Source organism: Schistocerca americana, chromosome 3, assembly GCF_021461395.2.
Source record: "Schistocerca americana isolate TAMUIC-IGC-003095 chromosome 3, iqSchAmer2.1, whole genome shotgun sequence".
NCBI classification, from domain to species: domain Eukaryota; kingdom Metazoa; phylum Arthropoda; class Insecta; order Orthoptera; family Acrididae; genus Schistocerca; species Schistocerca americana.
Window position 1 is genome coordinate 751,218,657 of NC_060121.1, and position 19,081 is coordinate 751,237,737.

At 36.6% G+C, this 19,081-nt stretch overlaps 1 protein-coding gene across 1 annotated transcript in view; it reads right to left on the bottom strand.

Annotated features, from left to right (window-relative positions):
- Window positions 1-9,559: 9,559 nt before the first annotated feature.
- LOC124606721 (drebrin-like protein) overlaps window positions 9,560-19,081 on the bottom strand; it is a 205,742-nt gene continuing 196,220 nt past the window's right edge. Inside the window, exon 11 of the mRNA XM_047138751.1 lies at window positions 9,560-12,409. Coding sequence (XP_046994707.1) covers window positions 12,270-12,409 — 140 coding nt within the window. The 3' untranslated portion in view covers window positions 9,560-12,269. The remainder of the gene's footprint in view (window positions 12,410-19,081) is intronic.

Sequence of the window (19,081 nt, forward strand, 5' to 3'; positions counted from 1 at the left end):
GAAAAAACGTAGAATAACCAACATACAAAACGTAACAAAACAAGGAATAACAGTTCTGTGCGTTGTGAGAACAAAACCAGTGCCCCTAATGGAACGCATGGAACTACTTGCGCACACGTCAAAATTGACACTTGCACTTGGGTTGACACTCCACACTAACACAACACACGCCAGATGATGGCTGCAGTTGCTACATGGGCATACATTGCATTACCAACATATCATTTTGACCAAGTATTTCTCCGTTAACTTATAATTGTCCAATGACAATACTTTCCTGTTGACAACAGGAACAGTTAACAATCTTACAGTGGTGTTGATGCTATCTGATAACTGTTTGTATATGTTGAGAAAACTAGAAGTTCTGTTATACCTCTTACGGGCACATCTGATGTTACTTTTGTTTCTATACGACATTTGCAATTGTACTGAATGATATTATTTTTCTTTCTTTTCTATTCTTATATATAAGCTATATGTAAACTGAATGAGCTATAAACCAAAGATGCCACGAAAAGTAAATTAACAAGTTGTTTTGTGGCAAGGATAATGTTTTGATACATCGTTAAATACCTATATGGAACAAATTTATTAATTCATGTATCTTCACCCTTTTGTTTCGGGAAGTGGTAGCGTACAGACATATGTTTGGATCTGTCATACCAGAACTGTTAAAAATGTGTATTTTAACCATTCATTAAAAGTATAATAAAAAGTTATTAGAAAAGGTGTATTTATTCACACAGTTACAAGATCAACTCCTATCTGTTCATCATTTCACTCGTCAAGAAGACAAGACAAGAAAAATTAACACCGTATCTGGAGGAGCATTCCTGCATTGACATTGTCACACTCAAGTCTTAACACTATGGAATTAATGTGAAGGTAATGACTCAAACTTTATAGGCATCTATTGAACTTTGGTTACTTATACTAAAAATATTGTGCTTCGTGTGTTTAAGAACTTAAAAACAGATCGACAGTTTCAATGGTTGCAGTGATTACTTGGCACTGCACACTACTGCAAGCAGCAGCACCTACTGAAAATTATGTTTATTGACCTTGAATGTAATGATATTTAAGGTCTGATGATATTGGTATCAGTTAATGTTCACCCAAGATTGTGCACAGATTCATAAATTACCTTCAAAATTTACTCAACTATTCTTTCCAATCAATTTTTCCAATTATTCAAGCAATTATTAATCCATTTCCATTTCCACACACCTATTCAACGGCAACCGTTTAAAGGATGGCGCCGAGAGAATTTTGAGCAAGCAGTAGACAATCTCTTTTTTTTCCAATTAACATCCTTTATGGAAAGTGCATTTTTAAAGAAAAGAAAAGAGTTTGTACAAAGTCATCCTTGAAGTGCAAGATGAGTCATGTAAATTCTATAAGACTGTGTTACACAATAACCAGGTTCATTAGTGAATACACAGCTAAACCTACTTCAATTGAAAAGTACTGACACAGACAACATTTCATTTTCAAAAAATTTTATTCATAATTTTAAAAAAATGTTCACAATGGAGTCAAAGGAAATTGGCATTGTTGAAAATTAATTACAAAATGCAATATGCCAAGATGTCGGAAATCTGAGCTGGGTAATAGTTGAAGGTAATGCTGATGGCAACCGAAACAATGAGGTTGGCATCGTACTATCAATAAATGATGACATTGGTAATATAACTAATCATGATGTCACTTTTATGACACTCGATGAGACAATTTCTCAGTTCTCAACGGGAAACATTTTTTAAATAGTGAAACTGAGGGGTGCAACAGTGAAAATTCCGTTGATTACTTGCTCACGACATCGAAAATGCAAGAACAAGAAACAGTCCGTAAAAACAATGTAAGTACTAGTGAGACATACAATTTGACAAAATTCATGCAAAAAATAACACAAGTTTAGAAAACAACAGAAATTTCAGGAAAGTGTGACACACAACAACTTAAGGGTATGACACAGCAGTTCACAAAACATCAGGAAAATATAGGACAACAGTTTACATTGCAAAATGTAAATTTCAAGAATAGTATTAGTCAACAGTTCAGTGAGGTGAGGTGAGCAAAACTATACGCACTCAATTATCTGACGAACTATCCGAGAAATTGACAGAAACAAGAAATAATTACCAACATATGCCACAATATAAATACATTAATGGAAAGAGTATCAGCCATAGACGATAAACAGGAACAACTTGCAGGTGAGTTACAAAACCTTAGTGAAGTATATTCTCAAATTCAGGAGACGCAGTCCCAAGTGAATGCGTCAGGACAAAATGTGACGAACGCAGTCAGTGAGCTGCAAGACGACTGCAAAAACTTGCCTACAGAAGTGCAAAAGTTAAGTCTAAGAGTGGACCAGTTAAGTTTAGAGTCAAAATTTGCCAAAAAACGGAGAGGTAAGATGTGTGCAGATGTAAAGGAAATAATTGAAAAAGCTGAAGCCAGGATGCTAGATAAGGGCAGCAACCTTGCTCAAAAGGTAGTGTCAGAGTGGAAGATTTATTTAGGTACAGTAGAAACACCTCCAAAAGAGAAAGAAAGTCAGTTTCTAGCTAAAATATATTCAGGTTTAAAGGAAGCAGAGGAAAGGTTATGAGGCAGTATTGGTAAAACTACTAACATCCCAAAAGAACACTTTACAGAAAACAAACCCATGCTTTTAGAGAAGTTACATTCTTTCACTGATTAGCCACAATACGTGGCTAGCCCATCGAAGGATAATAGTGAAGGTTGTAGAATGCGACAACACTTGCCAGCAGCTGTACCTGTCGAGTGAGTGCAGTTGCCATGAACTACGTCACAAACGAACATAAACACATCTGTCACTGACAGTGCGGCATATTTATCAACATTACTTGCAGATGAAGGATTACTTAGTCATCGACAGTTTCTGGTATTTACCTCTGCAGGGAAAACAACAAATCCCATGGTCTTTATCAGAGCATTTCGAAATGTTTTACCTCATACCTGGACCAAAGCCCAAAAAATTTGATTTGTTATTGGATACACACAGGGTGACGTTCTGCTATGGGCTACGGACATGGCAGAACATTTCCACAACCATGAACAGTTTGAGAGAGCCTTTCTGGACAAATGTTGGACTGAGGCCGTACAAGAGGGCTCAGACGTGAAGTATTCAACCCAGCTCCATTCAATAGAAAACATGGAAGCTTAAGGGGCTATTTTGAAAAATATTTGAATAAAACCAGATACTGGACGAACCCAGTATCTCAAGTAGATGCGCTGAAAGTTTTAAAGAGCCATTTACCTAGCCACATTACGGAAAATCGCATTACGATTCCGGAACATGACACCCAATACTTTCTCTCTGTACTGGATTCAATAGATTTGATATACAAAGAGAGACCAGTACAATACAAGCCTGTTAATACACAGATAGTGCCACAGGTATTTACAGACCAACAAGTAAACAACTGATTTATAGTACAACACGGACGGCAACCTTACCCCACACAGACCTATGGTAATGATAATCACAGCGGCATTGGCAAAAGCTGTAAATTCAAGTGCATGCACTAACCATACTTGATAGACGAGAAAAGTTTTGCTGAAGGTAAACAAGAGAGTACAATATAAGTGGCAAACTGAATAAGAGGTCGCACCATGCCTCTAATACACATCTTTCAGATTTATAAGGAAAGTAGACACGAACACATGATATGAAATAAGTTTGGTCATAATGTGACTGCACACTGAAGTGAATGAATACATGGTTGAATATATGAGTAAAGTATTAGTAGCCATCAAGCCACTATACATTTATCTATGAAGATTTAGTTTTAAGTTAATACTAAGTTTTTTTCTTCCAGGGAATGATGCATAGACACGTGCTAAAGTGAAGAAAGATAAATGTTTGTAGAGTGTTAGGTACCGTCAAATGGGGTGATTTCGGACAGTTTTGTTGTTATTTTGATTGTAACTTTCGTATATATTGTTAGATTAAATTTATTGTTATGGAAGTGGTAGGATATATGTGTGACGAATAAAATATCCCAGAACCAGAAAGGGTATGTGTAGGTATATTTATCTGAGGCAGTTAAATAAAGTGTCCGAAGTCACTCCATGGATTGGGGTGATTTCAGACACATGTGTTTTTTAAATCTCTGTCCAAAGTTACAGTATATAGAGGGCGAATTCAGACATTAACTGCCTTCATTTAAAATCCTACATGATTTTTATTTGATTTTGGTGACATTTTACACATTGATCATGTTGGTAGGTGGGAAATTTTCCAGCTTTGTCTTGATATTGGAGAAAAACATCTTAACAGTCTCTTTGTTCACTTCTGCATGAGCTTGTTTAATATTTTTGCTTAAGCAAACGGAAAGATCTTCTGACTGTCATTTGAGGAATAAATGCACCCATTCTTCTCCTGGTAAATTATTACAAAATTTCTTCTCTTTTCAGCCAGATTTATCAAGGTAGCCTTTAACTAAATATCTAATATCCAATTTAGTGAAGGGAAATCACCAATGTGTAACCCTCAAGATACCTTGCTTCAACACTTCTTCTTCTTCTTCTTTATTTAGCACTGGCTGTCCTCCCATTTTTTTTCAGATGTGCTTCCTGCACTTTATTTTGTAGGGTTGATTTAGGTATACCATACCTGTATGATAATTTACCACTCTGAATATCCCAAACAGCTTTATCTAAAAGTTCCGGGTCATAATTACGCTGTACTGTAGCACCTCTCCTGCTCTTATATGTTCTTGGCATTGTCCAAAATCACCTCATACAGTTTTACAAAAACCGTCATTATTTTATAACCTTGCACGAGAAACTAGACAAACTTGTACAGAAATTGTCTCAATGCTGTTAGCTACTGAGCGCGTCGACAATTGCGGTTACAATAAGTTCTCGCTCGGCGCAACAATAGAAAGTTTCCACTTTATGATAATGCATGGATTTTTAACACCGAGACTGTTCGTCAATTATTCACATAGGGAAACAACTGACGCAAAATAAAAGTTGTGGAAAGCAATAAATGCAATCTTACGCTTAAAATAACTGGCTCACAGACATTAAAATAAGTAACTCTTTGTTTCTATGCAGTGGCAAAGAGCAAATAAGCCATACTGTCTGAATTCTCCCCTGTGTCCAAAATCACCCCGTTTGACGGTACTATATAAACATAAGAAAGGACTGCACCACAAGTAAACACACTTGTAAATTTATTATATGTATGAATGTATAATGTGAAAGTATGTGAAGAAGAAAACAGTTGCAGTATGTCACATATCATGATGCTGAACGAAGGTTGAGTACTATCAAATAATCAAGGGGTCAAACTCTAACTACTGTGATTGTTGACTACCCATGAAAGTGTCAAACACCTGAATTACATTGAAATTTTTATGCATGTTTGTTGCTTATGTAAAGACTGTTTTATGCTCATTATGCGTAACATACTGTATTGATGATACAACTCTGTAAACCTCAGCACATGAAATGGTTATCCTTCATACAATGAACATAACAAGTAAATAGTGAGCAGGACATTTAAACACTGAATAAATATTGGATACATTGGTATCATCAGATTTGAGTCTTGCCTAGAAACAATAAACTGTTTTGTTCTTGGGATCACAGTTAAGTCTATTAACGAGACACAAGTGAGCTTATAAATGCCTTTCCATGGAATTTCCACAACCCTGTAGTGTGTAGATCCTTCCTGGAGAATGCTAGAGAGGTGAGACCATGCGCAGTTATGTGAGCGGTGTGTTAGTATCTATTGTGGCGACTATTATTTACTTCTTTGATTCTTTCTGAATTGATAAATATGCTCTGACAAGAAGTCACTGTAAATTGAAATGAAATGTATGTCAGTATATGCCATAAATGAAAACGGAATCTATTACTGTATGAATGTTATATGAAGAATGTATAACCAAATGAGAGTAAAATGTGTACCCATATAATTGGAATCAAATAATGTAACAAAAATGAGCTCTGACAAAATGTACTAAAACCATACGACAAGCAATAACCCTATATATAAAAAGGGCAGAGAATATGTTACAGAAAATTATGTATATGAGTGATGACAATGGCATGTCAGCAAATGAATAGGGTAAGTGTATTTTGTAATTGTATTTGTATTTTATTATGTTATGTTTACAGTTTGCGAAAAGGACACTACAGACACTTTGTGTAATGCAACTGTATGAAAGATGCTCAAAAACAAAAGCACAAAAACATATGAAACCTGGCTGCAAAGTGTTAAGTATACATGTGTTAAAACAATATGTGGGTGTGCATGTGGTAAACTAAAAATGGCAATACTTCGTGTAAAATGAATTTTCTGTGCTTGAAAATGCCGTAAAAGCAGCAAGGAACTTACCTTGTCAACAGATGTTGGATGTACAGCTGGACTCCCCACTAAAAAATTGAGAGCGACGAGGTGAAATAAATTCCTTGGGCCAATGATATGGAAACCAGTTATCACCGAATTGAAGATTTCACAAAGGATAACAATGTTGAACATGAGCTTCATGAATCTATGCAGTGAAAGCCACTGTCAACACATCACACACACACACACACACACACACACACACACACACACACACACACACAGGCCTCATACTGTACATGTGAGTGTGAACTGTGATGATAACAGACGTTGGGCTGCGTGCACATACTTCGCAAGCTAGACACAGTGCAGATGCTGAATGACAATCATTGGGACTATGCAGTTACAGCATGCAGTTTATTGGGAGAGAAAACTTATCATAAAACTGTTTAATTCCTTAATTTTAAACCTTGAAGAGAGAGAGAGAAAGAAAGAGAGAGAGAGAGAGAGTGTGTGTGTGTGTGTGTGTGTGTGTGTGTAACCTGAAATAGAAAAATAAGCTCAGCCACTGTGCACCTCTGTATGATGTCAGTGTACAGTGGGGGAGGAGGGGGGGGGGGGGCAACTGCATTGAATCATATTATTTTTCTTTCTTTTCTTTTCTTACATATAAGCTATATGCAAACTGAATGAGCTATAAACCAAAGACACTGCCAAAAGTAAATTAACGAGTTGTTTTGTAGCAAGAATAATGTTTTGATACATCATTAAATACCTGTATGAAAAAGTAAGAAATATGCTCTTCAATTTATTAATTCATGTATTTTCATCCTTTTGTTTCGGGAAGAGGTAGCGTGCGAACATATGCTTGGATTCGTCGTACCCGCACTGTTAAAAATGTGTATTTTTAAGCGTTCATTAAAAGAATTATAAAAATTTATCAGAAAAGGACTATTTATTCATATGTTTGTAAGTTCAACTCCTATCTGTTCATTATTTTACTAGCCGCTGAGATCCCGCATCTAGAGGTTCAGTGCAGACAAGAATAATTAACGCAGTGTCTGGAGGAGCGTTCCTGCATCGACACTGTCACACTCAAGACTACACACAATGGAATTAATGTGAAGGTAATGACTGAGACTCGAAAAGCAGTTATTGAACTTGGTTTACTTACACTAAAAATACTGTGCTTTGTGTGTTTAAGAACTTATATACAGATTGGCAATTTGAATGGTTGCGGTGATTATTTGGTACCACACACTACTGGAAGCAGCAGCACGTAATGCAAATTATGTTTATTGACCTTGAAGGTAATGATATTCAAGGCTTGTTGATATTCATATCAGTTAAAACTTACCCAAGATTGTGAACAATTCATAAATTACCTTTAAAATTTTCTTACCTATTCTATCCAATCAATTTTTCCAATTACTCAAGCAATTATTAATCCATTTCCATTTCCACTTCCCTATTCACCATCCACTACAATGTACTAGGTTCTAGTAATCAAATATTCATTGAGCAATCACATGCCTGCAAAGATATTCAGGTTAGTAATTGACAATAGGGTACAGAGCGTAACACCTTTTGGAAATCTGTGTGTTCACCTTGTACTGGAATTGGTCAGTGCACCTTTTTTGTAACACATTTTAGTACGCAAGACGTGCAGTAAATTGGTAACATAATCCAACAATACCCAAATTATAATCTTGTGTTACCGTAGTTTTGATGACATAACTAAAATGAGCTTATACTTTTATAAACAGAAATAAAACACGAATTAAAAAAAATGTATTTTCAAGAAACATAATTATTTTTCTTATTTCCAATTTAATTTGAAGTTGTAATTACATGCAAAGTTGTTGTCATCATAACTATTTTTGTAATTTATTCAGAAAACTTTTATAAACCAAAAGATTAATCATATACGTAACCTCTTTGGATGTAAATTTGATTGTAAGATTGCTGAATTGGAAAAGCTTGTATTATCTATGTTCTTCCTTGAGTTAACTTCTTGTTATGGTGCGAGCTGTGGTCTGTTCTACCTAAATGTTGTTTGTTTTCTGTAGCAGAATTTAGACTGATTTGTTATGTGATGTGGAAATATAAAATGGAGAAAATAAAACAAGATCGTAACAAGCAGTGTCCAAATTTGAAATAAAAACCCAGCTATACCACCTGGATGTAAAAAATGGTTCTTCTAAGTGCGCCATATTTTCAACAAGTCACATTATTGACAAGTAGCAACAAGAAACGCACAAGTAAAGTGATGACTCTTACTCAAACTTCCTTATCTTTTGAAATGGTTTCACTACACTGAAGTCAAACTATCTAAAAAGTACACTTGAATATGGTTTCTCATAGTAATAGAAGGGAAGGCTGTAATAACCTGCACCTATGGTTTTGCAAGATTGTTTGCGTGAATAAAGCAAGCTGTTTTTCACACAAGTGACTTTTCCTGAAACCAAGCTGATTCTTTGAGAGAACATGTTTTCCTCTAGGAATGTCACAATGTCTGAGCTTAGAATATGCTCTAGGATCCTGTAACACACAGACATTTACAATAATGTCTCTCAACTTCTGCAAAGCCTGCAGCTCCATTTTAGGAATCATCCCCTCAATGTCACACCTATGAAGCAGCTACCTATCTCAATGAGGCATGCAAGCCATCCCATAGTGGCAATGTCCATAGTTCATGTGGGATCCTTGTAATTACACAAGAATGAAAACATAAAAAATTTTGGTGGTGGTTAGTGTTTAACGTCCCGTCGACAACGAGGTCATTAGAGACGGAGCGCAAGCTCGGGTTAGGGAAGGATTGGGAAGGAAATCGGCCGTGCCCTTTCAAAGGAACCATCCCGGCATTTGCCTGGAACGATTTAGGGAAATCACGGAAAACCTAAATCAGGGTGGCCGGAGACGGGATTGAACCGTCGTCCTCCCGAATGCGAGTCCAGTGTGCTAACCACTGCGCCACCTCGCTCGGTATAAAAAATTTTGTTACAATATAAACATCAACAATGAATCTATAATTAGGGATTATTTTTGGTTTGAACTAAACTCCAAAATTATTGAACAGTAAATTGGAGAGCACTACAAGAGTATTTTCTTTACTGTCTTACACTGAGAGTTTAAGACACTTCAACTGAATGAACATTTTCCTTCAGACATCAAAATTCTGGGTGTGTATTCTATACAGGAAAACACAGTTTCATGGCGATTTCATAATTTATTTGTTACAGTCTAATGAATACGATGAAATTTGTAATACTTCAATCTCCAAAATACAGTTTCAGGCTTTTTTTAATTTAAATGTTATATTTTAGTTATGATAAAACTTAAAATAGTGACTGCCTTTGTGATTAAATCCCTAACCAAACAAAATTATTAAAGTCAGATTAACAGCAGTAAATATGAAGAGCCAAACAAAGATATTCAGAAAGTCTCACACATGATTTAAATACAACACTCAACTTGACAATATCTGCTGAGTTTGACTTGCAAATAGATTACCAACAGAGAAAATATACACAGTGAAATTGCATCTGCAAAGAATTTTCAGTTAAAAAGTAGTTTTCTATTTCCAAAAAGGGTCTTAAATAAAACTTAAGATGCATAGCAACTGCCACAGCAATATAACATACTCTGAAATTGCTGTTTTCTGTCGAGTTATATATTTTTGCTTCATTGGGGTCTTAAGGCAAGAATAAACAACAGATTGAAAATATGCTTGGATAGTTCATGGACTGAAGATTTTGCAATGAACACACACACATTTATGTAATACTCAGTCTGTTACACAGTTCAATCTAGAACTATAAAGTGAGACATAATACTGTTGCAGGTGCACTTTCATACTGAAATGACAACTAAGCAATGCCTGAAAGTGTACATACAAAATTAAATAAATTATTTTAACTGTAAAATGAACTCATTACAGATATGAACAGTAAAAGAAAAATTGCACAAAAAGGCTCATTTAATCACTAACAAGGATGAAGGTTTTGTACAAGCATCACTGAATGTAAAAGTAATGGCCTAATACAATTTCTAACTTTGATGTTTTGTCCAAGTGAGATTTTGTATCAGTGTCAACTATAACATAAAATTTGAAGTTGTTTCCAACTCAGTTCTAATTTACTGTTTATTCACGGACATATAAACATAGGTTATGCATCATGTTGAATACACAGATTAAGTATCACTAACTTGTTTTTTCAAACTTCTTGCTACAGAACTGTTAGGCAAGCAAAATTACATCATATGCAGCAATCATCTTGCCCTGTATAACACAAATGTTCTTTTTCATCATTATTTGTAGTTACAACAGGTATAGCTTGAGTGTATCTATGTATACAAAGAAGACTGAAAGAACAGATGGCGAACTGTGGATTGTTCAAGTTCCATTTTAGGCCACAGGAAGACTATCACATTCATATATAGATGCAAAAAGTATCTCTTGACACATTTACATACTTGACTATGTTGATGTATAACTGTATGTTTTCCCTGTAACTACCATGTGTATTACAAAGTAAAATATTTGTTTATGAGTCTGAATTCTAACTTAAATTTTTGGAATCGGTAGTAAAAACAGAAAAAGAGAAAATTACAATTGCTTCATATAAAAGTTAAAGACTGTAGGCATTTTGATTCAGATTAAGAATTTTGGGAAACTGATAGTACGGACAAGGATTCTTTATTGTAATTTTCACTCTGTATCTCTCTGTTGACGCAGCAGGTTGTCATAATGACAGGACATTAATAAAACAAGTGATCAATGGTAAGCCTATGTTTGTGTTATCATCTATTCAGGACAGGTGCTCTCCAACAGTTGCAGAAAGCCAAGATGCTAACTAACACAAAAGAAGGAAAATCTTTTACAATGAGTATGTATAACACATTCCTCCTAAACAAGATCAGTGTAGTGTGCTCTCAGTGACAAAGGCCTTGTCTTGCATAGCAGACAAACAAATCAAGGTGTTTAAGAATTCATTCAAATGGAAGGGAAATTGCCCTTTAAGACTACAATTTAAGTATTTTCAAAATACATTGCTGTCCTTCAAGGCACACACTTCACTTTGTCAAGATACAACATTTTGACTTGTTGTGATCTCAGGATTGTCTTCAACAAATGAACATGCTGCTGTACTATTCTCATGCACTTAGTTAGCGACTGTGCTATACCCTCTATCATCAAAATGTGTGTCCAGCAACAATAACAACACATATCATCTCCAACTTTAAGAACTCACCATGAAGAAAAATGAAGGGTATAATGTTTAACAGTCATTTGCAAAGCAATAACATAGTTTTACAACACTTGTTACTTAACACTCCATAAATATGTTAAAATACTATCTACTTAAATGTATCTCTTTAACAATTATTTCTTGTGACGCAACATGTGTCCCTCTCATCATAATGCCCATTGGGATATGAATTACAAATTGCTACGACTTGCTGTACCCAAATGACTCGCATAACAATTCTACCCAAATGACTCACATAACAATTCAAATTTGAGATGCATCAAAAATTCTTCCCAAAACTTGAGCAAATATGTATATGTGGTCACCTGTGTGAGCTGCAAGACAATTACAGAAGTATCACACTGCTGGAAGAACCTATGACTGTCAACAGTCAGTCAGTCTATTGAGCAGTGCTATAGTGTATCTGAAATAGAATAACCTGACATCCTATGCAAAGACTTATCCTGTTTCACAGTAATGCTCAAACAAAATTATTACAAAGACAGAAACTCATACTCTCTAGTTTCACACATCTTTTTCTGAATGCAAATGTACCGTCACAATCAAAAGTGCACAATAACAGTGAAAATAATAAAATCTATAAAATGGATATCTTTCAAATGATCCTTACTAATACAATGCACAGAACATCAACAGTATAATTGCCATGTATACATGCCAGCAGCTCAGTCAATCAGTTCCACGTAATTTGCCGGGAAGAGACCAAATGTTCCATCAGGTCCAAGTCCTTGCCACCAGCCTTCATCAATCTGATCAATATGTGTAATTATATCACCAGGGTCAAAAGTTATTTCTGTAGCATCGGCTGCAAAGCAAACATAACGCTTGACTTGTTTATAATGTGCACAATTACATTTTAATATCTGATAACATTTCACACAGAAAAATTAATAAAACTGGTTTATATGGATGCAAATGTAACTGCTACTATTATGACTTTCCTTAATATCCAAGTAACATAGCATATATTAGAAACAGAGCATTAGTTCTGCATTCAGGAACTGGGAAAAGAATCAACAGAGGAAAATCTGAAGATACCACACCAATATCTGCCAATATGGTTTGGAAAAGGACTATAACAAAGTAATCCAACCCGAGATTCTTTTCCCATTTTGTGTGCCTGTCCTAATTCTTGAAGGGGCAAGACTTACTCTTCTCTACATGATTCATGTTGACCTTTTCATAGTACACCATCTTTCTCTTTCTTCTTAGAGATATGTAGGTTTCAACTAGTAACTATACATCAGTCTTCTATCTAAAATTTCTTATTTCCTATGCAGAACAAACAAAATGATTTCACTTTTTATTGGGGGTAGAAGGAAATGTTATTTTTTATAGGCATCAGCTGCATTTCAAACCAATGGGTATTCAGTACCACTTCAGAAGCTGATAGAAGAAATACTGACTGTCTTGTGTGATGAATAGGGTGAATCCTGGACATTTCAAACTTTTTGTTCACATAATGAATCTGACTGTTAATGCTGCTACACCACGATCCATAAAATAGATATCAACAGTACATGAAAGCCAAACGGTATTCCTTATTAAGCAACTCAGTTGTGGAGCTACTTTTTATCTTAATAACACCTATAAATGCTTTAAAACAATGGAACTATGTGATTAAATTTAATTTACAATGGGAGATAAAAATGAACAACAAGCACCGAAAGCTTAAAAAAGCAGTTTCATGTAGTCAATCATGAATTTTTGGCTAGAAATTACATATTAAACTAGGGGCAGTCCTCAATACCATCATAGAGGTAGAGTCTTCAAAAACTTAAATTGTCGATTGCAGAAACCACATCACTCTGGAATTTTTTGGGGCATATTTCATGGTATTGATGGATTAGTCTGAGATCAAAAGACAGTGTGTGAAGAATTCATTTGAGAAAACAATAAAATTATGACACACTATGTATTTAAGTTTGGTATTCTTTTGATCTTATGTGACAATGCACTGAAAAGAATTTATCAATTTATATAATACTCCAGCCTGATAAATTGTTTTTGTGTATACATTGCTATGAACATCATCCATATCCACTGTTTCATAATTGTGAACCTCAGTTTCCAAAATTGAAAACTCTCTGACTCTTAATGAAACAAATTCTTTCAAATATAAACACAGCTCACTGGATCATGATATTTAATTATTTAAAACTACCTCTACAAGATTCCTATATCAATCTTACATGTTTCTTCAAAAGTTTAAATGATTGTTTTGTGAAAGTAACAAAATTATGTAAAGGATAGTTGCTGCTCACCATATAGCGGAGTTACTGAGTCACAGATAGGCACAACAGAAAGACTCTCACAAAATAAGGTTTCGGCCAACAAGGCCTTTGGCAAAAACAGACCACCCACCCACACACACACACACACACACACACACACACACACACACACACACACACACACACACATGCAACTCACTTATGTGTATGACCACACATCCGGCAGCTGAAGCAACGCTATGAGCAGCACCAGGCAACTGGATGTGGGTAAGGAGTAGGGTGGGGCAGGGAGGGGGAGGGATAGCAGGGTAGGGATGGGGGATGGTGAAGTGCTGGCTTTCGAGAGATTAGACGGAGGGCAGGGGAGAGGTGCGGGGGGGGGGGGGGGGTTGTGGAGAAGGAGAGAAGTAAAAAGACTAGGTGTGTTGGTATTCAGATGGCTGTGTAGTGCTGGAATGGGAACAAGGAAGGAGCTAGATGGGTGAAGACAATGGCTAACAAAGGCTGAGGCCGGGAGGGTTACAGGAACATAGGATATATTGCATGGAGAGTTTTGTGAAAGTTGTATTTCCCCAGAACAGTATACTACATCTTAGTAGGCTATACATTTAGGCGTGATAAGCACTTAAACACTTTCCAGCTTTGCAGCAATTTTTGAGTATTCTTAACACATAATACCACCTGCTTAACTTTTTGTTACGCGTTTCTACAAGTTTTTCCCACATTTACATGTTCATCCGCCTAAAATTCTAAAAAATTATAATATGATTCTTTTGATGACTCTGACTATTCCCTAAAATGGGTTTACACTTTACTTTCCTGACTAATTTCAGCTCTTTGTTTCTTATCAGACAAGTGTGACTTGAATCACTTCTAGACAACACCATGGCCACCATAATTATATAGTTTTAAAGTAGACGATCATAGTTTATAAGGCTGAAAGCTTCGCAAAGGTCCAAAAATGGACAAAATTTTAGTTAATTATCCATTATAGCTTCAAAAACAAGTTTTTGGAAACTGAAGACAGATTTTCAATTTATTTTCCTTTCCTGAAATCCTCCTTTGCATTGACAGTAATTTTGTTTTATCACATTTTTATTAGGCTGCTTCCTTGTGTGTTTGCCTCTTCAGTACGAATTTTGCAATTGCTTTCAAACTAAATTGTTGATGAGCTAGTGACATTAAACTTTCAACATAGCTCACAAATAGGTGACAATGCAATATTAACTTACTTTCTTGTCTGGTGTGTAGTGGATGGTAGTTTGTGTAGAACTGCTATTTCCCCATTTTCCAATAGCATTCATGAATGTTTTGTGGTAAGAATGAATCCTGATAAGCCTCCGTGTGAGCTCAAACCTCTCTAATTTGTACCTTCATGGTCTTTTTAATATGTACATGGTAGGAAGCAATACATTAGTTCACTCAGATGAAGATAAACTGAAATAAACCTGAAATTTTCCACATTTCTCTGTTGTAATCTCATCAAAATGTTTGAAATCAACTGAAAAATTTCACACACCCAAGACTAAAAACCTACCCCCATGAACCATGGACCTTGCCATTGGTGGGGAGGCTTGCGTGCCTCAGCGATACAGATGGCCGTACTGTAGGTACAACCACAACAGAGGGCTATCTGTTGAGAGGCCAGACAAACGTGTGGTTCCTGAAGAGGGGCAGCAGCCTTTTCAGTAGTTGCAGGGGCAACAGTCTGGATGATTGACTGATCTGGCCTTGCAACACCAACCAAAACGGCCTTGCTGTGCTGGTACTCCAAACAGCTGAAAGCAAGGGGAAACTACAGCCACAATTTTTCCCGAGGGCATGCAGCTTTACTGCATGGTTAAATGATGATGGCGTCCTCTTGGGTAAAATATTCCGGAGGTAAAATAGTCCCCCCAATCGGATCTCCGGGCGGGGACTACTCAAGAGGATGTCGTTATCAGGAGAAAGAAAACTGGTGTTCTATGGATCGGTGTGTGGAATATCAGATCCCTTAATCGGGCAGGTAGGTTAGAAAATTTAAAAAGGGAAATGGATAGGTTAAAGTTAGATATAGTGGGAATTAGTGAAGTTCGGTGGCAGGAGGAACAAGACTTTTGGTCGGGTGAATACAGGGTTATAAATACAAAATCAAATAGGGGTAATGCAGGAGTAGGTTTAATAATGAATAAAAAAATAGGAGTGCCGGTAAGCTACTACCAACAGCATAGTGAACGCATTATTGTGGCCAAGATAGACACGAAGCCCATGCCTACTACAAAATGGTTCAAATGGCTCTGAGCACTATGGGACTCAACTGCTGTGGTCATAAGTCCCCTACAACTTAGAACTACTTAAACCTAACTAACCTAAAGACATCACACACATCCATGCCCGAGGCAGAATTCGAACCTGCAACCGTAGAGGTCGTGCGGTTCCAGACTGTAGCGCCTTTAACCGCTCGGCCACTCCGGCCGGCATGCCTACTACAGTAGTACAAGTTTATATGCCAACTAGCTCTGCAGATGATGAAGAAATTGATGAAATGTATGATGAGATAAAAGAAATTATTCAGGTTGTGAAGGGAGACGAAAATTTAATAGTCATGGGTGACTGGAATTCGAGAGTAGGAAAAGGGAGAGAAGGAAACATACTGGGTGAATATGGATTGGGGGAGAGAAATGAAAGAGGAAGCCGTCTGGTAGAATTTTGCACAGAGCATAACTTAATCATAGCTAACACTTGGTTCAAGAATCATAAAAGAAGGTTGTATACATGGAAGAAGCCTGGAGATACTGACAGTTTTCAGATAGATTATATAATGGTAAGACAGAGATTTAGGAACCAGGTTTTAAATTGTAAGACATTTCCAGGGGCAGATGTGGACTCTGACCACAACCTATTGGTTATGAACTGCAAATTAAAACTGAAGAAACCGCAAAAAGATGGGAATTTAAGGAGATGGGACCTGGATAAACTGACTGAACCAGAGGTTGTACAGAGTTTCAGGGAGAGCATAAGGGAACAGTTGACAGAAATGAGGGAAAGAAATACAGTAGAAGAAGAATGGGTAGTTCTGAGGAATGAAGTAGTGAAGGCAGCAGAGGATCAAGCAGGTAAAAAGACGAGGGCTAGTAGAAATCCTTGGGTAACCGAAGAAATATTGACTTTAATTGATGAAAGGAGAAAATATAAAAACGCAGTAAATGAAACAGGCAAAAGGGAATACAAACGTCTCAAAAATGAAATCGACAGGAAGTGCAAAATGGTTAAGCAGGGATGGCTAGAGGACAAATGTAAGGATGTAGAGGCTTATCTCACTAGGGGTAAGATAGATACTGCCTACAGGAAAATTAGAGAGACCTTTGGAGAAAAGAGACCCACTTGTATGAATATCAAGAGCTCAGATGGAAACCCAGTTCTAAGCAAAGAAGGGAAAGCAGAAAGGTGGAAGGAGTATATAGAGGGTCTATACAAGGGCGATGTACTTGAGGACAATATTATGGAAATGGAAGAGGATGTAGATGAAGATGAAATGGGAGATACGATACTGCGTGAAGAGTTTGACAGAGCACTGAAAGACCTAAGTTGAAACAAGGCCCCCGGAGTAGACAACATTCCATTGGAACTACTGACGGCCCTGGGAGAGCCAGTCCTGACAAAACTCTACCATCTGGTCAGCAAGATGTATGAAACAGGCGAAATACCCTCAGACTTCAAGAAGAATATAATAATTCCAATCCCAAAGAAAGCAGATGATGACAGATGTGAAAATTACCAAACTGTCAGTTTAATAAGTCACAGCTGTAAAATACTAACGCGAATTCTTTACAGACGAATGGAAAAACTGGTAGAAGCCGACCTCAGCGAAGATCAGTTTGGATTCTGCAGAAATGTTGGAACACGTGAGGCAATACTGACCCTACGACTTATCTTAGAAAATAGATTAAGGAAAGGTAAACTTACATTTCTAGCATTTGTGGACTTAGAGAAAGCTTTTGACAATGTTGACTGGGATACTCTCTTTCAAATTCTGAAGGTGGCAGGGGTAAAATACAGGGAGCGAGAGGCTATTTACAATTTGTACAGAAACCAGATGGCAGTTATAAGAGTTGAGGAGCATGAAAGGGAAGCACCGGTTGAGAAGGGAGTGAGACAGGGTTGTAGCCTGTCCCCGATGTTATTCAATCTGTATATTGAGCAAGCAGTAAAGGAAACAAAAGAAAAATTCGGAGTAGGTATTAAAGTCCATGGAGAAGAAACAAAAATGTTGAGGTTCACCGATGGCATTGTAATTCTGTCAGAGACAGCAAAGGACTTGGAAGAGCAGTTGAATGGAATGGACAGTGTCTTGAAAGGAGGATATAAGATGAACACCAACAAAAGCAAAACGAGGATAATGGAATGTAGTCGAATTAAGTCGGGTGATGCTGAGGGAATTTGATTAGGAAATGAGACACTTAAAGTAGTAAAGGAGTTTTGCTATTTGGTGAGCAAAATAACTGATGATGGTCGAAGTAGAGAGGATATAAAATGTAGACTGGTAAATGCCAAGGAAAGCGTTTCTGAAGAAGAGAAATTTGTTAACATTGAGTATAGATTTAAGTGTCAGGAAGTCATTTCTGAAAGTATTTGTATGGAGTGTAGCCATGTATGGAAGTGAAACATGGACGATAAATAGTTTGGACAAGAAGAGAATAGAAGCTTTCGAAATGTGGCGCTACAGAAGAATGCTGAAGATTAGATGGGTAGATCACATAACTAATGAGGAGGTATTGAATAGAATTGGGGAGAAGAGGAGTTTGTGGCACAACTCGACAAGAAGAGGGGACCGGTTGGTACGACATGTTCTGAGGCATCAAGGGATCACAAATTTAGCATTGGAGCGCAGCGTGGAGGGTAAAAATCATAGAGGGAGACCAAGAGATGAATACACTAAGCAGATTCAGAAGGATGTAGGTTGCAGTAAATACTGGGAGATGAAGAAGCTTACACAGGATAGAGTATCATGGAGAGCTGCATCAAACCAGTCTCAGGACTGAAGACAACAACAATAACAAAGACTAAAAAGAATAAAATAATTTTTTAAATAAAAATCTTTTTAATGCAACATGTTTTTAAATTGGACCACAAAGAATAATGCAATTTCTCCTAGCCCCATATAGATAGTCCAGAAAATATGTGCTTGTGAATTTTTAATAACTATGACAATTCTTGTAAAATTTAAAACGAGAAATGTGGGATGCATGCAATTCCTAATAGTA